Source organism: Phoca vitulina, unplaced genomic scaffold (genome assembly GCF_004348235.1).
Source record: "Phoca vitulina isolate PV1807 unplaced genomic scaffold, GSC_HSeal_1.0 scaffold2, whole genome shotgun sequence".
Lineage (NCBI taxonomy): Eukaryota > Metazoa > Chordata > Mammalia > Carnivora > Phocidae > Phoca > Phoca vitulina.
In genome coordinates this window covers 65,157,000-65,181,960 of record NW_022589705.1, presented here as the reverse complement: position 1 = coordinate 65,181,960, position 24,961 = coordinate 65,157,000, and the positions used below count along the sequence as shown (strand labels likewise).

Sequence of the window (24,961 nt, the reverse complement as noted above, 5' to 3'; positions counted from 1 at the left end):
GCCATTTCAGTTTCTTGCCTTCCAATCAGTTTCCTTGACTCCAGATTTGCACCCCTCCAATCCTTTCCCCTTGGAAAATCCAGAGTAATTTTTCAGAAAGGCAAATCTGTTTTTTTAACCTCTGATAACCCTTCTGTGGACCAAGAGATACTAAGGAAAAATATTTTACTTAAGGTTACAGAGGTAACCATTAAATGATCTAAAAATAATGATAGAAATATATAGGTCAATGGAAGAGGGCAAGTACAGAGTGTGAGATAAATCATATTTATCATAGCAGGAAGTCAGTAGACAATATTTAAAATTAATAAATAGTAGTGCTGTATAAGTGTATATGGGGTTTTTTTTTTTAAAGATCTTATTTATTTGACAAAGAGAAACACAACAAGAGAGGGAACACAAGCCAGGGAGCGGGAGAGGGAGAATCGGGCTTCCTGCCGAGCAGGGAGACCGGGAGACCGATGTGGGGCTCGATCCCAGGACCCTGGGATCATGACCCGAGCCAAAGGCAGACGCTTAACGACTGGGCCACCCAGGTGCCCCAGTGTATGTGGGGTTATATGTATAAACACCAGAAAAAAATAGTAGAATGTCGTTGCCTCTGGGGAGTGGGGCTAGAGGTGGAAAAGGATAGAGCAGGTTAACTATCTTTACATTGTAAATCCTTCTGTCACCACGCACTGGAATTACTTGGATTAAATACCCAAATCAAGCCAAAACAAAAAAAGTTTTTCATGGCTCCTCATTGCCTATAAAGTATAATCCAAGCACCATAGAACCATCTTCTATAACCTTGTTACTCAAAGTGTGGTCCCTGGCCCAGCAGCATGGCCATCACCTGGGAGCTTGTTAGAAAAGAACCTCAGACTCCTTCCCAGATCTACAGAATCACCATCTGGGTTTTAACAAGATTTGCAGAAAATTCATAACCACAGACAGTCAAGCTTAAGAAACATCAGTCTACAGGATCAAGCATGATCTGGCCCATGTGGACCTTTTCATCTTCGATACTGGTTGCTTCTCATTGGCCAGAAGAATGTTATTTTCTACTTCTTTAAACTCAGTGACAGGGCAGTGGGCTGGCTCAGTCAGAAGAACATGTAACTCTTGATCTCCGGGTCTGAGTTTGAACTCCATGTTGGGTGTAGAGATTACTTTAAAATAAATGAATAAATAAATTTAAAAAAATAAATAAATAAATTCAGTGGCTACACTGACCGTGTATGTGTGTGTCAGTAGCTAGCTAAATTCTAACCATTGCTGTAGACCCAGCCCTTCTACTCCAGGAAGCCTTTCAAAACCTTCTGCAGCTTCTGTCACCACTGTTCCTTAAACGCCCATATCCCTAACTGAGGATGCTTAGCTTTTTTCAGCACTTATTGGGCGCCTGCTGTGTGACTGGCTGGATTCAGTTGGCAGAGTGGGGAGAAGGCACTGAACTCTCCTAGTGCTCTTTCAAGTACAAATCCAAGTACAAATCGCCCAGCCCCGCTCTGCGCGGCTTTTCTGAGTGTTACGGCGCCCTCCGCCCGCCCCCGCACGGCGCCGGCGGGGACCCACCGGTTCGGCTCCGCACCGCAGCGCGGAAAGGAGAAGCCCAGCAACGAGACCCCGCCGTCCGGACGTCCAGTCCTCTTCAGCCGTAGGCCCGCATGGAGTGGACTGCGGAGTCCCAGACGCCTGACCTGCGAGATGTGGAGGGCAAGGTGGGCAGGAAGACCCCTGAAGGGCTGCTCCGCGGGCTGCGGGGCGAATGGGAGCCGGGAACCTCCGGCGCCCTGCTGCTCCCGGGAGCGCCGAGCACCGGCCACGTCCACGGCCTGGGGGACAAGATCATGGCGCTGAGGATGGAGCTGGTGAGTGTGGGCTCCATGGGCCAGGAGGACGGAGTCCCCAGCTAGGGTTGGAAGGGACAGACTTATGCCCCCAGAGTTGGAGTGGAGAGGAGCGAATTAAAACTCCCTATCTAACTCCTCAGGATCCCCCCCCCAGATCAATTCTTAAACCCTGGGGTCCATTAATTGCCCCTCCAAGGGTGAGTGGGTCCTGAAGACTTGAGGTGGGAGGCACTGGCTCTTGGAAGTTTTTCCTGCCAAATATTTGGGAGGGGAGAGGTGAGGCTGGGAAGCACTGAGAATCTAGCACAGCACAAATCTGCCCCCACCCTACCCCCCACCTTGGGCCATCTATCCCCTGGCCGCCATTATAGGGCAACCAGTTTCTTCTACTGCAAACTGGGTGTAGCGTTTGCTCGTCTGAGGCCTGGGTGTTCATGACAGGATTCAGCACAGAAGAGATCTGGGTGAAAACCGCCTGGACTAGGGCCACTAGAAACATCCTCCCTTTCCCCAACCTCCCCCCACCCAACCCCCACTTAAAGTACTTGGAAGTTCCTAGAACCTGGGCAGAGTAGCAGCACCATCACCTCTGAGCCCCCAGGTATACTGGATTTTTGCATCTCATCTGTACCTTCTTGGGGAGAAAAGAAGGAAATAGGCACCCTCCCCCTCCCCTGTTGCTGCTGGTCTAGATCCAGAGCCAGAAGGGCATTTGGGGCTGCCCAGGCTCCCCAAGGCCCTGGTTCCAGTGAAGGGGGTAATTTACACCTGCCACTACTTTGCAGCCAGTTCTGGGGAACTGAAGAATTCTCTCTGGCTCAGAACCGGGAGGCCACAGTGAATGTGTCAGCTAATAGGTCTTTCTGGAGCCCACCATCTGCCTAGCTGGGCTGTGAGAGAGCAGAGAAAGAGGGCATGGGGGCTCTTAGGCTGGGAGGAGAGCTTTCTGGGCAGAGCAATCAGGGAAGGCTCCGTGGGGGAAGGATTTAAATGCCATGTGTGTACTTGGCCTGAAGGTTGGAGGTGAATGCCAAATTCTTCAGAGAGGGCTGTGACTGCCCACCTAAGGGAGGGGCTTGACTTTGCTTCATTGTACAAAGTGGTGCCAGGCATCATGCTGAGCACTTTACAAAATATTCGCTTAATCTTCACAGCAACCTTATTAGGCAAATGATATTTTATAGATAAAGAAACTGAGGTACAAAGAGGTTAAGTAACTGCCCAAGGTCGTACAAAAAGTAAAAAGCAGAGCCAGGCTTTGAACTCAGATGATCTGCCTGCACTTTACATTTTCACCATTGAGATCTGCTTTGTGCCAGACACTTTAAAGACATTTTATGTCATTGAAGTGAGAAAAGCAGTCATCTTTCCCCAGTCCCATAGATGAAGCATGCTTGCAGGTGTTAAGGGGCTCACCTGCGCTTACACAGGGAGCCAGTGGAGAAGCCATGCCTCTTCTCTGGCTCTCACTCTTTTGCCTTTGATGGAGATTAGCTGTTTGTAAACTTTAAGGGGGTACCTTTAACTTCTGATTAGGTCTCTACGTTCTTGACCTAGCCTGGCCCGGGACCCTAGGCTGCCCATTAAAGGTACAAAGGAGGGAGCCTGCTGGGGGCCAGAACAGGGAAAGGCTCCCTACCCCATTCCTTTCTCCTTCCTTGGCCAAGATGTCTTTGTGTACTCAGCCCTGCCCACTGAGGGGGGGGGCTGGGGGCTGGGCAGACGGTTTCCCTCGGAGCCACTCACTGGTGGCAGAACTGGTCCAAGCTCTCTAAGCACTCCTGCAGGGAGGGGGCAGGCCTGCTCTTAAGGCCAAAGTTATTCCTGCCTCTAGGCTCCTTTCCTCTTGCTTCCCTCCCCCTCTCACCGGTTGAGTGAAGCAGCCAGACTCTGGGATTTGTGGGAAGGGAAACAATGGCAACCTCCCCTACTTAATCCTCCTACCCAAAGAACTGTTGCTGCGACAACCCACCCCCAAAGAGCAGCTTGAAAAAAAAGCTTTAGGCAAGGAGGGGGAAGTCATGGGTTCAAGTCCTGACTCAGCTCCTGAGTCATTTTGAGATCTTGAGCAGAGCCCTGACTTTCTGTTGGCCTCAGTTTTTCTGCCTCTTGGAGGATGAGGGGACAGGGGCTTGTGGGATCATATAGTCCTAGTAACAATAGTGTGAGAATCTCAATCCATGGCCAGGGAGCTGGGCCTGGGATCTCCGGGCTTTACCCCAGGGCCTGATGTGGATTGAGCAACGAGGAAGCCATACTTGTGACCCTGGGGCTGGGCAGAGAGTCTGCTGTGTATGTGTTAAGAGGGGTAGTGGGGGACCTGAATCCCCCTGGGAAGAGAAGTGGGTTGGAGTAGCCTTTGAGGCTGCATCTGTCCTAAGGATTTATCCCCTTTCTGTTTCCAAAGAGATGGTATGGAATGAGTGTTTCTTTTTCTGGCAAGAAAGCCTTGCTTTTTTCTATTCTGGGGAGTGTTGCTGTCACAGTCAGGGAATCCCACTGTCACAGGACTATAGAATCTAGTTCTCAGATTCATTTCCCATCAACACGGTAAAACTCAACCCCCTGAATCCTGGAGACCACCAGAGGGGCCAAGAATAGTAAAGGCAAGAGATCACAAAGCCGACTGACCCATCCAATCTGAGGCTAAGCGCCATCAACGAACTGTGCAGGACCTGCTGTCAGGGAGCTCACAGGCTGAGTTCACAGGAAGGAGGGAGACAGACTAATAACTCTGGTACAGGATGAGAAGTGTTACTAGAACCCAGGATGGGCTTCCTGGAAGAGTCTTCATTAAGGAGTCACATGGTCAGATTTGTACTCTGGAAAGACTACTTTTTTATTTTTAAGATTTTATTTTTGGGGCTCCTGGGTGGCTCAGTCGGTTAAGCGCCTGCCTTCAGCTCGGGTCACGATCTCAGGGTCTGGGGATCGAGCCCCGCTTCGGGCTCCTTGCTCACTGGGGAGCCTGCTTCTCCATCTCCCTCTGCCTGCCACTCCCCCTGCTTGTGCTCTCTTGCTCTCTCTCAAATAAATAAAATCTTTATAAAAATTAAGATTTTATTTTTAAGTAATCTCTACACCCAAAGTGGGGCTCGAAACTACAATCTCTAGATCAAGAGTCACACGCTCTACTGACTGAGCCAGCCAGGCACCCATGGAAAGGCCACTTTGAATTGGAGGGGATACATGCTGTGTCCTCTGGTTGGAATGCCTCTCTCCACCGCTTACTCAGGCTAAGTCCTACTTAACCTTTGTTTTTGTTTTTGTTTTTTTAAGCTTTTTTTTAAATTTTAATTTTAATTTAATTTAATTTATTTATTTGACAGAGAGAGAGAGACACAGCGAGAGAGGGAACACAAGCAGGGGGGAGTGGGAGAGGGAGAAGCGAAGCAGGCTTCCCACGGAGCAGGGAGCCCGATGCGGGGCTCGATCCCAGGACCCTGGGATCATGACCTGAGCCGAAGGCAGACGCCTAACGACTGAGCCACCCGGGCGCCAACCTCCCCCTTAACCTTTGTGTCTCAGCTCATGTGCCTTATCACAGGAAGCATTTTCTTACCTGCCTTGGTTGGGTTATGGTCCTCTGGATAGCAGTTGTTTCCCGTAGCATTTGCCACACTGGATCTTAAGTGCCTGTGTCATTGTCTTATCTTACCCATAAACTGTGAATTCTCTGAGGTTAAGAAATGGTGTCTTTTCTTTCTTTAACACAATGTGATACCTATAAGAAACACTCCCTAAATATTGTTTCATAACTGAATAGATTAATTCTATCTTTTTTTTTTTTAAAGATTTTATTTATTTATTTGACACACAGAGAGAGACAGCGAGAGAGGGAACACAAACAGGGGGAGTGGGAGAGGGAAAAGCAGGCTTCCCGCCCAGCAGGGAGCCGGATGCGGGGCCCGACGCGGGGGCCCGACGCGGGGCTCGATCCCAGGACCCTGGGATCATGACATGAGCCAAAGGCAGATGCTTAATGACTGAGCCACCCAGGTGCCCCCTGGATTAATTCTATCTTAAGGAAGAGCAGGGAAGACTTCCTAGAGGAGGAATGACATTTGAGGCTGGGGCTTGAAGGATGAATAAAGTCAGCGAGAATTCCAATTCAAGATGGCAGATTGAACGCATGCATTTACTTCCATTGCCTTCTGAAACTTCACTAAAAAGCCAGTAGAAGGATTATTTTAAAGGCCATGAAACCATTATGACAACAAAAACAGGAGAGAAGATGGTAGGAACAAAATTTTGGAAGCTGAAAAGCAGAAGTAAGAGTGGTAACTTAGAAGACCTGAAAAAAGCTGAATTCCAAGCCAGCAGCAAGGAAAGCTGAAAAAGCAACACATTTTGCACTACAGAAACTCTCAAAGGTCTCAGGAGTTGGAAGCATGAGGTATTTCTGGAACTGGGGGCACAAGTGAAGCTGAAAACAAAAGGGTTTGTGAATGTCTGTTTAAGAATTGTACTCTAAGATCCCCTCCCTAACTGGGCAACCAGGTGCCAGCCACTTCTTTATCCTAACAGAAGATTGGAGTAAGTTCTGGAAAAGAATAGTTCAGAGGGAAGGGAGGAAGGGGAAGGGGAAGAAAGGAGGGAAGAAAGGAAGGAAGGAGACAATACCGCAGGAGAAGCATTTTTAGTATGAGAAGTTTTGATTAATATCTTTAGTTTGGTTATGGACTAGGACCGTTGGTTTCCCTGTTTATTTGTCCCCAGTATGAAATCACTGAAGATCATCTCTTTTATTGTATGTCATTAAGAATCTGTGTAGTCTCTGGTATTTCAGTTATTTGTGTCCATATCTCCTTATTGAAACTGCAAGTTTCTGTCAAGCAGGGACAGTTTCTCCGTGATCTTTGTAATTATTAGACAAGCCAGGTGCCAAATAATCATTTGTTTAATTGAATTAGAGTTGTGATATTATTCCAAAATCACAAATAATTTCAGTTACAAAATTTTGTTCTGTGCTTATGCCGTGGTGAGCGAGCTGACTACGGTAGTATGTGAAGCCAAATAGCTGCCATTCCTGAGCTGAAACTCATCAGGCAGCATCCTGTGCATGTGAATATGTTCCTTCCATTTTTAAAAATAAACCTTTTAATGAGATAGTATCCCCATTTTACAATGAAGGAATGAAGGCTTAAAGGGGAAAAAAATTCCAATTTCCTCATGGTTTGTTAATGGCATAAGTGGAATTTGAATCCAGGTCCGTTTAATTCCAGTGCCTGTATTTTTCTCAAGGTACGAATACGTAGTCATATTCTGGTTTATCATTCTAGATGTAAGACAATTCTGAGTAATTTTTTTAAAGATTTTATTTATTTATTTGAGAGGGAGACAGAAATAGCAACAGAGAGCATGAGTGGGGAGGAGAGGGAGAAGCAGGCTCCCCGCTGAGCAGGGAGCCTGATGTGGGGCTCTATCCCAAGACCGTGGATCATGACCTGAGCCGAAGGCAGACGCTAACCAACTGAGCCACCCAGGCGCCCCTGTCCTGAATAATGTAATAAACATTTATCAATTAATATATATTTAAAAAAAAACTAGCACTGAAGGTCTCCAGATTGAGAGACAACAAGTAAAGTTGAGGGCAAGAGGGATTAGTAGGGGCACCTGGGTGGCTCAATTGGTTAAGCATCCAACTCTTGATTTCAGCTCAGGTCATGATCTCAGGGTGGTGAGATTGAGCCCCACGTGGGGCTCCATGCTCAGTGGGGAGTCTGCTTGAGAGTCTCTCCCTCTCCCTCTGCCTCTCCCCGCACCCCCACCCTTATCCCCCCAACCCCGCTCTCTTGCATACACCACTCCATCTCTCTCTCTCTCAAATAAATAAATAAATCTTTAAAAAAAGAGAGATTAAGTAAAAATGTACCAAGTGTTCTTAAATACCCTTACAGCCTTTCCCGTTACTTGGCAGCTTTACGTTATATTCTTGAGATGGGTAGAATATGGTGAATGTGGTGAACCCAAGAGAAAAATACTGCAAGAGATACTGACTTCAGGGCTAACCCAAGTAACCCAGCCAGATGGTTACTAGTGAGGCTCAGAGTTGGCAGGCCTCACGTATGTACATAAAGTTTGCAATCAGCTTTTTAGAGACCACTCTGAGGTCTGAGCTGCTGCTAGAGGCTGTAGGACATCTGATGAGACCCTCTGACTGTACGGGCATAAATAAACAGAAAAAACACCTTGAATGAAATGGACATAATACCAGCAGATGAGAACTTATATAAAACATTAATTATAGGGGCGCCTGGGTGGCTCAGTCGTTAAGCATCTGCCTTCGGCTCAGGTCATGATCCCAGGGTCCTGGGATCGAGCCCCACATCGGGCTCCCTCCTCCGCGGGAAGCCTGCTTCTCCCTCTCCCACTCCCCCTGCTTGTGTTCCTTCTCTCACTTTGTCTCTGTCAAATAAATAAATAAAATCTTTAAAAAAAAATTATGTCCTTAAAAAGATAAGAGGTATTATTGCAGCCACAGCAGGAACCTATAAAAAGGAAAACATTCAGGGGCGCCTTGGTGGCTCAGTCCATTAAGCGACCGACTCTTGATTTCGGCTCAGGTTAGATCTCAGGGTTGTGGGATTGAGCCCCGTGTGGAGTCGGCTGGGGATTCTCTCTCTCCCTCTGCACCCCCCCCCACTCACTCTCTCTCTTTCAAATAAATAAATAAATCATAAAAAAATTTTTTTAGAAAGGAAAATATTGGGGTGCCCAGGTGGCTCAGATGGTTGAGTGTCTGCCTTCAGCTCAGGTCGTGATCTCCAGATCCTGGGATTGAACCCCGCGTGGGGCTCCCTGCTCAGCAGGAAGTCTGCTTCTCCCTCTCCCTCTGCCTCTCCCCCTTCTCATGCTCTCTCTGTCTCTGTCTCTCTGTCTCAAATGAATAAATAAAAAATCTTAAAAAAAAAAAGGAAAATATTCAGAGAACTGGAACAACTCTTAGAAATAAAAACATGATAGGGAAATATGAAAAAAACTCAGTAGAAGTATTAATAATGTTGAAATATTTCAGAAACTAGAACAAATAGAGAAAAAGATGGAAGAGAGAAAAAGAAAAGGATCCATCCAGGACACCCTCTATTCAAATAATAGGATTTCCAGGAAAAAACAGAAAAGTAGTGGAGGAGAAATAATCATCAAAGAAATAAAGAAAATCTCCCAGAACTGAAGGACACGAGTCTCCACTTTAAAAGGGCTCAACACAGGGTGCCTGGGTGGCTCAGTCAGTTAAGCGTCTGCCTTTGGCTCAGGTCATAATCTCAGGGTCCTGGGATCGAGTCCCACTTTGGGCTCCCTGCTCAGCGGGGAGTCTGCTTCTCCCTCTGCCTGCTGCTCCCCCTGCTTGTGCTCTCTCTCTCTCTCCCTCTCTCTCTCAAATAAATAAAATCTTAAAATAAATAAATAAATAAATAAAAGGGCCCAAGAAGGGGTGCCTGGGTGGTTCAGTCGGTTGAGCGTCCAGCTCTTGGTTTCAGCTCAGGTCATGTTCTCACTCCCCCCACCCCAGTCCTGTGTCAGGGTCTGCACTCAGCAGGGAGTCTGCTTCCCCTCTCCCTCTCGCTCTGCTCCTCTCCCCCCCCAAAATAAATAAATAATTTTTTTAAAAAATAGAAGGGCCCAACAAGTGGCCAATTCAATGGATGAAAATAGACACACCATGGCAGATTATTGGGATAATTTAGAACACTGGGACCAAAGAGAAGATCCTGAAAACTTCCACAAAGAATAGGAAGACCGTCACATATGAATGACCAGGAATTAGAATGGCATCAGACTTTTGAAGTGTAACACTGAAAATTAAAAGACAACAGAACAGGGCTCCTGGGTGGCTCAGTTGGTTAAGCGTCTGCCTTCGGCTCAGGTCATGATCCCAGGGTCCTGGGATCGAGCCCCACATCAGGGTCCTTGCTCAGCAGGGAGTCTGCTTCTCCCTCTATCTGCTACTCCCCCTGCTTGTGCTCTCTCTGACAAATAAATAAAATCTTAAAAGATCATTAAAAATTATTATTATTATTATTATTCTAAGGAAAACATGAAGTAAAAAATGAAGAGTAACCATAGTGAACTGTACAACTCAGCTGTGAATAGCATTTCCAAATCCTTATAAGGTAATCACCAAACAGCTCATTTTATTGCATATGTTGGGAATACCGGGAGATGGGAAAGGTGTCTGTATGGCAGAGGAGTGGGTAGTAGAATGAGAGTTAAATCCTTAGCCTTCCATCATGTGGGAAGTCAAGAGAAAACACCTAAAACTTAAAAGTCAATAAGTAGCATGTTATTTGGAGATTCGAAAGAAGTACCAAAATAAACAGCTAAAAAAATGATTAATAGTTGTCTCAGGGGAGTGAGATTTAGGATTAGGATGGGGGCCTATTACTTTCATGATAAATCTCACAGAACTGTTTGCCTCTTTAATCCATGTGCATCCATTACTTTGATTACAAGGAAAAGCAAATAAAATCAGAAGGTCATGTGTGACAAGACCAGGGGCTCCCGGGGCAGTAAACTAGAGGTGAAGCTGGAGAGACGTGCAGGGGCTGCATCCTGAGAGCTTTGGAATGCCAGCGCTAAAGGGTTCAGATTTTCTTCTCCAAGAGCAGTGCAAACCCCAGAAAGGCTTTTGAGCGGGGGAGGGACAGATTCAGACTTGTATTTGGGGAAGATAACTTAGGGCATCTGAGCTGGGAGGGACCCTAGAGATTCCCCGGTAAATCAGACTTACTCCCAGTACAGACAGGGAGAAAGGTGTGTGGTGAAGAGAAGCCCCGAATCCCCAGCCAGCAGGATTCTGACCCTTTGAACAATGGCTACCAACACCCTGAAGGGACTGGGGAACCAGGTTAGCTTCCTCTTTCTTCCCCAGCTCTTGCCTCCCTTTGGCCCTACTTCCTAATTAACACCAGGCTCCCTATCAGGCTGTTCTTTGAATCTGGACTGTTTCAATAGTTAATACTCTATCTATGGAAGTTCAAAGCTCAGTAGGATCAGATTTCAATACTAAACATTTACTGAGGGGCGCCTAGGTGGCTCAGTCGTTAAGCGTCTGCCTTCAGCTCAGGTCATGATCCCAGGGTCCTGGGATCGAGTCCCACATCGGGCTCGCTGCTCGCAGGAAGCCTGCTTCTCCCTCTCCCACTCCCCCTGCTTGTGTTCCCTCTCTCGCTGTCTCTCTCTCTCTCAAATAAATAAATAAAATCTTAAAAAAAAAATTTACTGAGACCCTACTCTGCGTCAAGCACTGTGTTGAGTACTTAATAAATAGCATCTCAAAATTCTCACGGCCATCCTGTGAGATGAGTGATGTAGCCCAGTTTTACAAACAAGGAAACCAAGGCTCAGAGAATATAAGAAAGTTGTCCACAGGGTGCCTGGGTGGCTCAGTCGGTTGAGCATCTGCCTTTGGCTCAGGTCATGATCCCAGGGTCCTGGGATCGAGCCCCACGACGGGCTCCCTACTCAGCGGGAAGCCTGCTTCTCCCTCTGCTGCTCCCCCTGCCTGTGCTCTTCGGCTCTCTCTCTGTCAAATAAATAAGTAGAATCTTAAAAAAAAAAAAAAGAAAGAAAACAGAAAGTTGTTCACAGTCATCTACTAATCAGTGGTAGAACTGAGATTTTTTTTCTTAAGATTTTATTTTTAAGTAATTTCTACACCCAACATGGGACTCGAACTTACAACCCCGAGATCGAGAGTCGCATGTTCCAGCGACTGAGCCAGCCAGGCACGCCCCCGAACTGAGATTTTAAACAGTGATCTGTCTGCTTCTAACGCCCACTCTCTCAACCAACCGGGCTTCTATTCCCAGCTTCTTGAAATTGAAGCATGGTTGGTTGGACTACAAAGCGGGGCCTCTGGAAACATTTGGGAAACCCCTGGCTCAGAACCTCAGACTGATTCCTTCTCCCACTCCCCCAGGCTTACCTGCGAGCCATCGATGTGAAGATCCTGCAGCAGCTGTTGACCTTGAATGAGGGCCTTGAGGCTGTGCGCTGGCTGTTGGAGGAGAGGGGGACGCTGACCAGCCACTGCGGCAGCCTCACCAGCAGCCAATGTAGCCTGACGGGCGGGAGCCCAGGCCGCTCGAGGAGAGGCAGCTGGGACAGCCTGCCAGACGCCAGCTCCACTGACCGGCTGGACAGCCTCTCCATTGGCAGCTTCCTAGACACGGTGGCCCCCAGCGAGCTGGATGAACAGGGACCCCCTGGGGCTCCCCGTCCTGAGACGGACTGGGCAAAGGGTATACCCAGTGTGGACAGGGCCAGGACTGAGGTGGACCTGACAGCCAGCAGGCTAGGGAGCTTGAGGGCTGTGTGGAAGCCCCCAGGGGAGGGGCTCCAAGGCGGACCTCCTGAACCGCTGGAGGACGAAAGTGCCAAACTGGGCTCTGAGGCCCACTGGTACTGGCAGTGCCAGGATGATGTGACCTTCTTATAGTCACTTTCCCACCCTTTTGTATTCCTATGGCTCTTTCATCGCTAGGCCCTGGTCTCCCTAAAATTTATTCTCCCTCGTTCTGGGCCCAGGAAGAGGCAGCATTGGAAGCAGTTACCATGGAAACCTGGCCTTACCATCCTTCTGGTCCCCGAGGAGGCTCTGCCTTTATCCCTCAATTATGGGGACCCTAGAGCTATTTCCATAGATACATTGACTCTAGAGGCTTGACCTGTGGCTTATGGTACAATAGCACCTTTCCCTTTTCCCCTGCAACTAGGTAAGGATTTGAGGGATTTAGGAAGCCTAAGAGATCGCTGATGAAGAGATGGAGTAATTACCTCACCCAACATCTAGGAGTCTTGGCCCCCCTCTTGGCCAAGATGGAGAACTGTGGAGGGACATGGACATTCAGGGCCCACCTTCCATGGATCGGTCCTCCCAGAAGCCTTTGGGGTTGGTAGAACCATCCCTTCGTGTCTGGTGAGTGATGTCATTTCCTGCCAGGATGGATGAGCCTTTCCTCTGTACCAGTCTCTCGGGTAGTAGGTCAGTATAGAGGGGGCTGAGCCCTTGCTGCTAGGCGAGCCCATACCGTTTATTCTCCATACCGTTACTTCTTGCAAGCAGGACCGTACCCTTCCCCCCTTCTGGTAGGAAAGCTTCTCACTGTCAGAGGTTTGTGCTTCTTTTCAGAAAGATTCTTACTTTTTAAACGGGGTGCTCTCATTTTATTCTAGAGGGTCTCACTTCCTCTGTGCCCACATCCCTGTCTGATGCAAGCACTCCTACATCTGTGCTTTTAGGAAGGGAAACGCGGGGGCCTCTACCCACGGCTCTCCAAAGTTTGTCCGACCTGCCCTGTTCGGTCCCCTGTCTTTCCCTGTCCCGGGGTTGCCCCCATTCTTGTATTCTGGCTCCAAATCTGTCTGCCAGGAGGTCCAACCTTTGTGTCTCCACACCTTCTCGGTTTCCACTTCCACAGGCCTTTTATATGCCGATGAGTCCTCCATCCACCCCCCCTTCTGTCCCCATTGCTGATGGAAATCAGAGGGAGGAGAAGCTTGAAGTCTCCGAGCGCTGGAGGTGTATCATAATTTCCAAAGGGGGGGAGGTGTCTTCTTGGATCCTGTGATTTCCCTTCCCCCATCCTGCCCCGGACTTTCCTCCATTTGGTCACAAGGATGTGTGGCAGAGGCTGAGATACAACAAATCCCCTTGTCTGGGTTACAATGGGTGGTGGTTGGGGGGGAGGGGGTGTGGCAGGGAAAGACAGAGGCTCTTTGGTCCTAGGGCCCACATCCTGGGAGGGGGAGAGATCCAGAGGAAGCCTGCTTTCTTTCCTCCCTTAGAGCAAGCCCTAGACTCCTGGGACCTGAGGAGAGAGTAGGAGACCAGCTCTGGGCCTGGGGCCTAGGGCCCTAGTGATTTACAGCAAAGAAAGAATACACAGAAGCTGCCAACCTGGGGCCCAAGGAGGGGACGGGTCAGAGGCGGGGGCTATAACTGATGTCAGAGAATGAATGCTTGGAGATTAACCCTTTGAACCCCAGCTAACTGTCCAGATTTTGGTCCTTATCTTTCCTGGGGCCTGAAACTAATTATTGGAAGGCAAAAAGGAGAGAAAAGAATGTCGGGTGATCCTTGCCTAGTTGCTGTGCCGTCTTGCATGAAGAAGTGGTCTTCCCTAAATCCTAGAATAACTCCTGCATTCTTTACTTTTCATTCTATGCTGGGGAAGGGAAGGAAGCCAAGTTCACCTCCACTTCCCCTAAATTCCTCAGGTTTTGTTCTGCAAGCACCACTCCAGTCCTTTTGGGGCAATACATTCAGCCTGTGGCTCTCCCCTAAAGACCCTCTCTTCTCCCATCCCCTCAAAGTGATCAAAATCTCTAAAGTATATTCCTAGCCTCTTCTCCTTTGCTACCTACCAGCCCTCTCCATACCACCTCTCCTGGTCTTGGGGGTCCTGATTTCCCCTCTGGCTGGGAATACAAATACCCTTTTCCAGTCCCTACTCTGTTGCCATTTTGTAGTGTGCTTTTGGGTAAACTACCTTTTTCACTTAGAAGCCTTGTATTTCTTTTTGAAGCTTCCTTGTTTGATTAGGCTACAAACTTCTGAGCTGAAGGGGTTGCGCGCCCTCTTGTGGCCATTATGCACCATTGCCAGGAATAGCTGCATAGAACCTCCAAGCTCGAGCACAGCCTTACAGACCAGCCCCTCAGTGCACAGACAGGCTAGAGAGACAGGCCTAGAGAGGGCAGAGATTTGCCCAGTGTCACCCATTGTAGATGCACGGCAATGCCCGGGTTAGAGAACCCAGATCTACAGTGCCATCACTTGGCCAGCCTGTCTGTTCCCCTGCCCCACCCAGTCAACACCACTCAAGCCCAAAGGACAGAGAGCAATTTTTCTCCTTTAAGATTTGGGTTCTTAATCCCACCCTAGAGAGGCAGCTCAGTGTTTGGAGAAAGAGCTATAGGCTCTGAGGGAAGAGAACCTTGGACCTGGATTGGGTAAAGGGTTCATGAATCTGGACTGCAGATACAAGAAAAATTATCCGGGACCAACAATTTTTCCAGGGAGGGCCAGTAGACCCAGATATGATAGAGGCAGAGAGCTCAGCATTTCGGACCAGGAGGTTAGAAGTGGGGTGGGGGTGGGGAGCTTTGAGATGAGGAAATCCAGATGGGTCCTGTGGAGTTGGGGAGCTCCACAGGTCAAGGGAGTACATACAGCCCAGTTTGATAGGCACAAGTGGGTAAAGGCAGGTTTGAGATATGGCAGCTGCAGAAACAATGTCTAGGAGGGTAAGGGGTGGTGCTGACAGCATGATGGACCATCAAGGAGCTATGAGACCACGGGAGTGGGCAAGTGTAAGGGCCCGCATTTAGGATGGGATGGTAAGGCTGAGCACTGGGCCGACTGGAGGCTCAGTGGCAGCTTGGGTGAGAAGTGCTCAGGGCTTGTAGCAGACAAGCTCACTGTGTGCAAGGGGCCAGGCACTGCTGGGTGCTCGGTGACACCTGTTGAATGAATGGAAGAATGAATGTGTGTAAACCCACAAGGAGATGTGACTTATTATTTTTTTTAAGTGGGTAATTAGGTAGTAGTAGGTAATTTAAAACATTATTCTATTTAATTCTTAGCAACCCTATAAATAATGCATTATTAACAACGTATTGTTGCTTAGACATTTGCTCAAGGTCAGATAGACAATAAAACAACTGTAATATGAAACTGGGTTAGTCTGGCTGCTTGGGCTTCCAGAAGGTCTTCTCTGATTCCCCAGTCCTCGGTGTCACAGATGTCACTCTTCTAGAACAGGCTACGCTGCCCAGCAGCAGGGCCAGCGTACTAGCTTCCTGCTGCTGCCATGATGAATTACCGAAACTCCTTGGCTTAAAACAACCCAAATGTAGTATCTCACAGTTCTGGAGGTCAGAAGTCCCAAATCAGTTTCACTGGGCTAAATTAAAGTCAAGGTGTTGACCTGTCTGTATTCCTCCTGGAGACTCTAGGGGAGAATCCATTTCTTTGCCTTTTCCAGCTTCTAGAGGCTGCTCGCATTCCTTGATTCGTGGCCCCTTCCTCCATCTTGGAGGCAGCAGATAGCATCTTCTCTTCTCTCTGACCTCTGCTTCCATCCTTTCATCTCTTTCTAATTCTCCTTTCTCTTACGAGGATTCCGTTGTGATTACATATGCTTGTGATTATATTGGGCCCCCTGGGATGATCTAGGATCATCTCCCCATGTCAAGATCCTCAATGTAACCTTATCTTCAAAGTCCCTTTTGTCATAAAAGGTGAAATATTCACAGGCTTTGAGGATTAGAACATGAACATCTTTGGAGGAGGGCCATTATTCAGCCTACTGGAGATGGAGGGTGGGCAGATGGATGCACCCAGGCCCAGAATGAGCCCCTATGTTTTGGCTAGCCTCCCTCAGCCTGGAGTGAAGGGTGGTGGCCAGGTCCAGGCCCCATGTCTGGAGAATGCATCATCACTACCAGGGAGAGCTGAGACTGAAGGGAGAAATTCTCAGCTTAGGGAATTTTCAGGCTTGACACTTTTCCTGGTGAACATGGTGGACGGTTCCAGAAAGTTCTGTCTTCAACACTGCCTCCTCTCTAGAACCATTCTGTGCTCCTCAAGGCAGAAGATAATTACCAGCGAACTAGCCTGGGCTCTCTCTGGAAAGGGTAGATTCGTTGTCACCTTTTTATTTTTATTTTTATTTATTTTTAAGATTTTATTTTATTTATTTGACAGAGAGAGCACAAGCAGGGGGAGCGGCAGGCAGAGGGAGAAGCAGGCTCCCCACTGAGCAGAGAGTGATGTGATTTGGGGCTCCATCCCAGGACCCCAGGATCATGACCTGAGCTGAAGGCAGATGCTGACTGAGCCACCCAGGCGCCCCTCCTTGCCACCTTTTTAAATTATTATTTTTTATTCCTTAATAAGTTAAACCATGCTCCTCAGAGCATGGTAAACTCTCATCCTCAGTTGATACGAGACCCTCTATTGCTTTATTTTCTTCTTTTGATCCTTGAGCCCTATTCTCATTCCTCTCCCTGACCTAGGCATACCCTCTAATGTTTTAGTATGTGTTTGGGTATGTTTGTGTCTTTAAATATATATATCATTGTGTACCTATGTGTTTTACTATATATAAATATTCTTTTACAATAAGCTAACTTCCATAATGAATTGCCTCATATTTCAATGATTTAACGCAATAAAGATTTATTTTTCACTTACAGGGGGAGTACAGGTGTTCCTGCTTGGACTCCTCTCTTCCACTGTCCATTTCAGGTCCCAGGTTCCTTCCGTTTTTCAGGTGGTGATAGCCTGATTCTGCATCATAAAGTTCCTGTCAACTTTTTGCCAAATTGTTTTAACATCCATTAATGTCTGTTTTATAAATTGGTTAATTCACTAGAGATTACAAAATGATGACTTTTCTAATGCTGTTATGCCCTCTTTTATTCTAATTCTATAGAGAAAAACTTTTTCACATCCTCTAGGACTATTTCGTTACCCTAAAATAAAGTTTATACCAGAATAGCAAGATGAATGCTTAAATCTCTTCCCTTATTTATCACTGTTAAAGTAGTAAATTGATGCCCTAGCAAATTGGTGTTCGACGATTTTGTTTTGTTTTGCTCTCTCTTTAAATTATTATTGTGAATTTGTAGTTTTTAATATATTTAATGTCTTTTAATCACTTGCAGTTGTTTTGTTTTATATAAAATGTCAAGCATAGACAAAAGTAGACAAAGTAGTACAGTTGACCCTTGAACGATGCCATAGGTTAGGGGCACGAACCCCCTGCCCAGTTGAAAATCCACATGTAACTTTTGACTCTGCAAAAACTTAACCACTAATAGCCTAATGTTGACTAGAAGCCTTACTGATAACAGAAACAGTCGATTAACACATATTTTGTAGTTATATGTATTACATATTTTTTCTTACAATAAAGTAAGGTAGAGAAAAGAAAATGTTGTTAAGAAAATCATAAGGAAGAGAAAATACATTTATAATAGTATACTGTGTTTATAAAAACAAAATCCATGTATAAGTGAACATGCACAGTTCAGACCCATTTTTCAAAGGTCAGCTGTATAGTGTATAACCACCCCCCACAGACAAACATACATATGGTAAAATGCCTCATGAGTACATATTAATACTTTCAATTCAAATTCAAGATTAAAGAGCTTTTACTCAATCTCTTGTCTAGTTCCTTTTTTCTGTACCAAGGATCCTGGTTTTCAAGGACGCAGGTGATAATAGAATTAGGATACTCCATAATTACTCATTTCTTTTATCTAATCCACAAAGCACTCTCAGAATAACAATATTAATATTACCACCAATATGATTACTGAAAACATTAAGAAAGCATTTTGCAAATGCATTTCCCATTCTCTACTTCATTAAAAAACTTTGTAGTAAATCGTTGTCAGGGAATATAATCACTATATAATAGATCTCTCCTTCTTAGCCCTTATATGTTTTAGTTCTACAAGTAATCTTATAATTAACATTAATCTCTAGTCTTTACGTCATTCTACTCTCTTTGGTTGTTGGAAGCTGATTTTCTAGTAGATTACCCAGTAAGGGCACTTGGCAACAGTGTTCTCTGAGATCTTACATGTTGATAAGTCTGTGCCCTTTATTATTTTTTTTTAATTTTTAAAGGACTTTAGATGTTTTCTCGTTTGTTTTTTTTTTAAGATTTTATTTATTTGACAGAGAGAGACGCAGTGAGAGAGGGAACACAAGCAGGGGGCAGTGGGAGAGGGAGAAGCAGGCCTCCTGCGGAGCAGGGAGCCCGATGCGGGGCTCGATGCGGGGCTCGATGTGGGGCTTGATCCCAGGACCCTGGGATCATGACCTGAGCCAAAGGCAGACGCTTAACGACTGAGCCACCGAGGCGCCCCAGTCTGTGCCCTTTATACTTACAAAGTCTGTTTTGCTAGGTTCACACTTTCCTTTCTTGGGTCTCTTAAATGTTACTTCATTTTCTTCTGGCATAAAGTGTTACTGTTAAAGCCTAATGATGACTTAATTTTTCCTCTGTGTGTGTGTGTTTAGATGCCCAAAGGATTTTTTCATTCTCTTTTTTAAAGATTTTATTTATTTATTTGACAGAGAGAGACACAGCGAGAGAGGGAACACAAGCGGGGGAGTGGGAGAGGGAGAAGCAGACCTCCCACTGAGCAGGGAGCCCTATGCGGGGCTCGATCCCAGGACCCTGGGATCATGACCTGAGCTGAAGGCAGATGCTTAACGACTGAGCCACCCAGGCACCCCGGGATTTTTTCATTTTCTTTAAGGTTCAGTCATTTTAGGGGTGCCTGGCTGGCTCAGTCGCTGGAGCATACGACTCTTGATCTTAGGGTTGTGAGTTCAAGCCCTACGTTGGGTGTAGAGATTACTTAAGAATAAAATCTTTAAAATAAAATAAACATCATTTTATTAGAATGTCTTTGTGCAGGTCATTTTGGGACCACATTCTCAGCTTTGCAGTATGCTCTTTGAAGACATAGTTTTGAGGTTTTCTTTTATTTCAGGAAACTTTCTAGAATAGTTTTTAGTATTCTATTCCTTTGCTCTGGTTTTCTTCTTCTGGAACTCATCTATCCGATTTTTTATCTTTTTGCCCATTTTCATTATTTGTTAATGTCTAACTCTTTATCTCTTCATATTTTTTTATTTTTAAACATTTCCTCTTTTCCATCATATATCTAAGGCATCATCTTTTGTGCTCACTGTTCTTGTGTACTTTCTAGTTTAGTCTTCACTTCTAAAATGATCTTTTTCTTTCATTTCTCATCCGTCCTGAGTACTGTTGCATCATGTCTGACTTTTTCTGATTCTGATTTATGTTGTCCTTTCATGTATCGTATCTTGTTCTTAGTGTCTTTTGGCTTGTTGTGAAATAGTAGTTAGGAGTTGTGGTCTGTTTTGTGGCATGCCTTTCTGGTGTGCTCCATTATCCGTAGTAATGTGACTTTTATGGTTCTTTTATGATAACTATATGGGATTTGACCTTGATACTTTTGTATTGTTCATTTTCTGTGAAATTAGTTTTCCTGAACTGAAAAAATGAGGTGGGGTTCGGAAAAACTTTTATCACATCACAGAGCTCCGTCTGTTACTTTGTCCGGCTTGCTTTCTGGGATATCCTGGCTCTGTTCACCTCCTCTAGCCTCTTTCCTTTCCTTCCTCTGTGTTGTCCCCACCTTACTACATTTTGATTCCACTCCAAGCAACTTCTCCTCGGTGTGTGGCATGGTACTAGAAGGAAGCTGTGGTGGGTCAGTTTGACAGTTCAAAGGAGCCAGACCTGCCCCAGTCCCTTCGACTTTCTCACTGCAGGCCCTCGGCACTCTCCTGCTATTTTAGACGGCAGATCCCTCCTAGTTTCATTTACTGTTCTCAATTGGCCTGTCTTGGTTCCGGTGACTATCTGTAGGCTTTTTTGAGCTCTCCTGTTCTTACTCTGTCAGAGGCCATCCCTTTGTTTCCTTCTTTCTCTTGCACCAATGCTGATCCTGTGCGGGTCTGGTGGCTGTTGGTGGTTTGTTCCCACTTGCTTTTATTGGGGGGTTGTGGAGATGCCTTTGTCACCAAATTTTGTTGTAAATGTTGTCCGTGTTTTTTTCTTTTTAATTTTACTCTCCAGTCACCACATAAATTTTTATGCGGGGATCTGAAGACATAGAACTACGCTGCCACCATTACCATCGTCTTCCCAGAATCCTCTCCTTTTTATCCTTTGATGTCTATAAAATCTGTCGTCACATCCCCTCTTTCATTCCTGATATAAAAAATTTGTGCTTCTTTGTTTTATTCTTGATCAATCTTCCTAGGAGTTTGCCCATTTTATTAATATTTTTAAAGAACCAACTTTTTTTGCCAAACCATAAATTCCACATTCCAAAGTTTAGTAAGTTAAGTAATAAGCTTGAGACCTGTGGTATGATTTATGATTTGAATGACTAGCCTTAAAAATTAGGACATTACCTGGGCGCCTGGGTGGCTCAGTCGTTAAGCGTCTGCCTTCGGCTCAGGTCATGATCCCAGGGTCCTGGGATCGAGCCCCTCATCGGGCTCCCTGCTCAGCGGGAAGCCTGCTCCTCCCTCTCTCACTCACCCTGCTTGTGTTCCCTCTCTTGCTATGTCTCTCTCTCTCTGTCAAATAAATGAAATCTCTTAAAAAAAAAAAAACAACCAATTTTTTGGCTTTGTTAATTTTCTCTATTCATTTTGTATGTCATCGAACTTTAATCTTTATTTCCTTTATTCTATTTGGGTTTAATTTGCTCCTCTTTCTCTAGTTTCTTGGGTGGAAACTTAGATAATTGATTTTTAAGCCTCTATTTTCTTTTTTTTTTTTTTTAAGATTTTATTTATTTGACAGAGAGAGACATAGCGAGAGAGGGAACAGAAGCAGGGGGAGTAGGAGAGGGAGAAGCAGGCCTCCCGCTGAGCAGGGAGCCCGATGCGGGGCTCCATCCCAGGACCCTGGGATCATGACCTGAGCCGAAGGCAGACGCTTAACGACTGAGCCACCCAGGCGCCCCTCTATTTTCTAATATAAGCTATAAATTTCTCTCTAAGCACTGATTTACCTGCATTTCATACTTTTTTTTTCCTTTTGAGAGAGTGAGCTGAAGGGACAGAGGGAGAGAGAGAACCTTAAGCAGGCTTCATGCCCAGCATGGAGCCCTACTCGAGGCTCAATCCCACAACCCTGAGATCATTACCTTAGCAGAAATCAAGAGTCCGATGCTTAACTGACTGAGCCACCCAGGTGCCCCCATCTCATACATTTTTAATATATTTTATTATTATTGTTATTATTATTATTATACAGTTAAAAATGTTTTATGATTTCCTTTGCTATTTCTTTGGCCCATGAGTTAATTAGAAACATTACTTACCAGGTATTTGTGGCTTTTTAGAAAGCTTGTTATTGATTTCTAATTTAAATCTAGAAAATATATTCTGTATGATGTCTATTTTTAAAAATTTATTGAGATTTTTTTATGGTCCAGAATATGACCTTTCTGGCTGAATGTTCCATACCCCCTTCAAAAGAACATGCACTTTGCAGTTGTTGTGTATGATGTTATACAAATGTCAATTAGGTCAAAGTATTTGATAGCGTTGGTTTAGTATATCCTTGCTGAATTTTTTTTTTTTTAAGATTTTATTTATTTATTTGAGAGAGAGAGAGCACATGAGAGGGGGGAGGGTCAGAGGGAGAAGCAGACTCCCCGCTGAGCAGGGAGCCCAATGCGGGACTCGATCCCGGGACTCCAGGATCATGACCTGAGCCGAAGGCAGTCGCTTAACCAACTGAGCCACCCAGGCGCCCTATCCTTGCTGAATTTTTATCTGCACCGTGCTCAGCGGGGAGTCGGCTTGAGGATTCTCTCTCTCCCTCTGCCCCTCCCCCCACGCATGTGCACACACTCTCTCTCTCAAATAAGTAAATAAATCTTTAAAAATAAATAAATAGGGGCGCCTGGGTGGCTCAGACATTAAGTGTCTGCCTTCGGCTTAGGTCATGATCCCAGGGTCCTGGGATCAAGCCCCGCATCGGGCTCCCTGCTCGGCGGGAAGCCTGCTTCTCCCTCTCCCACTCCTCCTGTTTGTGTTCCCTCTCTCGCTGTGTCTCTCTCTGTCAAATAAATAAATAAACTCTTAAAAAAAAAAAAAAAATCAAGATGCCAGCAGGGTTGCATTCTTTTGGGAGCCCCTAGGGGAGAAACTGTTCCCTTTCCTTTTCTGGCTTCTAGAGGCCATCTGCTCTCGGACACTGATTCCTCTGCCTCCCTCTTCCATTTTTAAGGATACTTCTGATTTCTTTGGACCAGATAATCCAGGATGATCTCTCCATCTCCAGGTCATCTGATTAGCAACCTTAATTCACCTTTGTCAAGTAACCTATCATATTCACAGATTCTGGAGATTAAGCCAGGGACATCTTTGATGGGCCATTATTCTGCCTACCACACCCACATATTTATCATTTCTGGTGATCTTCATGCCTTCCTGTAGATTATTTGGTGTCATTTTCCTTTAGTCTGAAGAACTTTCCTTAGCATTTTTTGTAGTATGAGTCTGGTGGTGATGATTCTCTGTATTTGTTGATCTGAACCTGTATTTATTCTGCTTTCATTTTATTTTTAAAAAACTAAAATAAACTTTATTGAGGTATAATTTACATATAATAAAATGAACCTACTTTATGTATACAGTTTGATGAGTTTTGACAATGTATACACTCATGTAATCATTATCACAATCAATACATAGAACATTTTAATCATTTCAAAAATGTATCACATGCCCCTTTGCAGTCAGGCTCTCTACTGCCCTGGCTCCAAGCAACCACAGATCTGCTTTGTATCGATCAAGATTAGTTTCTTCTTGTTTTAAAATTTCATATAAGTAGAATAATACAATATGTACTTTTTTAAAAAAGATTTTATTTATTTATCCCCACAGATATTTTATTTTATTTATTTATTTATTTATTTATTTATCCCCACAGAGCAGGGAGCCCAATGCAGGACTTGATCCCAGGATGCTGGGATCACGACCCAAGCCCAAGGCAGATACATAACCTGACTGAGCCACTCAGGCGCCCACAATATGTACATTTTTATATCTTGCTTTTTTTGTTCAGCATCATGTTTTTGAGATTCACACATGTTGTACGTATCAAGAGTTTGTTACTTGTTACTGCTAAGAAGTATTCAATTGTTATTTGTTAATCCATTGATTTATTGATGGATATTTTAGTTGTTTCTAGTTCCTTGCTCTGAATTAAGATTCTGTGAGCATTCATGTACAAGCCTTTTTGTCAACATTTTTTTAAACATTTGTTTAATCTCTTGGATGAATACCTAAGAGTGGAATGGGCGAGTTCTATGGCAAGTATAATTTTAAAAGACACTGTCAACCCTTTTCCCAAAGTGCTTGTGCCATTTTACATTCCAACAAACAATGTATGTGAGTTCCAGTTGCTCTGCATCCTCCCCAACCCTTAGTATTGTCAGTCTTTTTAATTTTAGCTATTTTAATAGGTATGTAGAGGTATCTAATTTGCATACATTTTCATTTTTTGTCTTTGAAACTATTAATAACTGCATTAAAATTCTTGTCTGCTAATTTTAACACCTGTGTCATTTGGGGGGAGGTTTTTATTGATGACTTAATGCGTCACATTTCCTGTTTCTTCACTTGTCTACTATTCTTTGTTGGATGCTGGACATTATGAATGATATGTTTTGGGATTCTCTCATGTTCTTTTTTTGTTTGTTTTAAAGATTTTATTTATTTTTTGACAGAGACACAGCGAGAGAGGGAACACAAGCAGGGGGAGTGGGAGAGGGAGAAGCAGGCTTCCCGCGGAGCAGGGAGCCCACCCAATGCAGGCAATCCCAGGACCCTGGGATCATGACCTGAGCCAAAGGCAGACGCTTAACGACTGAGCCACCCAGGCGTCCCTGTTATGTTCTTTTGAAGAATGGTTTTTGTTTTAGCAGGAAGCTAACTTGGCTAGACTTCGATTCCAAATTCTCTCTCCAGCAGTGGGCAAAAGCTGAAATCTTCACCCAGTTTTAAATGTTGGGAGAATTTAAAAAATGTGACACAGACATAAAGTGAGCAAATACTGTTGAAAAAAAAATGGCACTGATAGACTTGCTTGGCACAGGATTGCAGAAACCTTCAATTTGTAAACAAACAAACAAACATCTGTCAAGTGCAATAAAGTGAAGCTCAATAAAATGAGGTATGCCCGTATAGTTGGAGATTTCAACACCCTTTTCTAAGCATTTAATAGAAGGACTAGACAGAAAATGGGCACAAATATTAGAAATAATAGCACTGTCAACCAACAGGATCTAATGGACATTGTACAATACTCCACCAAGCAACAGCATGATATATATTCTTTTAGAATGCCCACTGATATCTTGATACCAAGATAGACCATATCCTGAGCCAGAAAACAAATTTCAATAGCAAATAATAATAACAATAAAGAATTTAAATCATATAGAGTGTATTCTCTAGCCACAACGAATCATTAGGAATCAATAACAGAGATTATAAAATTTATTAATACTTGGAACTAAACACATTTCTAAAT

The 24,961-nt window shown here is 45.0% G+C and overlaps 1 protein-coding gene and 1 long non-coding RNA gene across 2 annotated transcripts; one reads left to right on the top strand and one right to left on the bottom strand.

Annotated features, from left to right (window-relative positions):
- Positions 1-1,605: 1,605 nt before the first annotated feature.
- On the bottom strand, positions 1,606-15,748 carry LOC116648102. Its single transcript, XR_004302443.1, has 3 exons — positions 12,618-15,748; positions 11,767-11,838; positions 1,606-1,685 (listed from the first exon to the last, which is right to left on the bottom strand). It is a non-coding gene; the product is annotated as an uncharacterized LOC116648102 (long non-coding RNA).
- Positions 1,645-12,300, top strand: LURAP1 (leucine rich adaptor protein 1). Its single transcript, XM_032429906.1, has 2 exons — positions 1,645-1,856; positions 11,761-12,300. Exons 1-2 carry the CDS (start codon positions 1,653-1,655, stop codon positions 12,277-12,279), a joined length of 723 nt encoding a protein of 240 aa, XP_032285797.1. The 5' UTR covers positions 1,645-1,652; the 3' UTR covers positions 12,280-12,300.
- Positions 15,749-24,961: the final 9,213 nt, after the last annotated feature.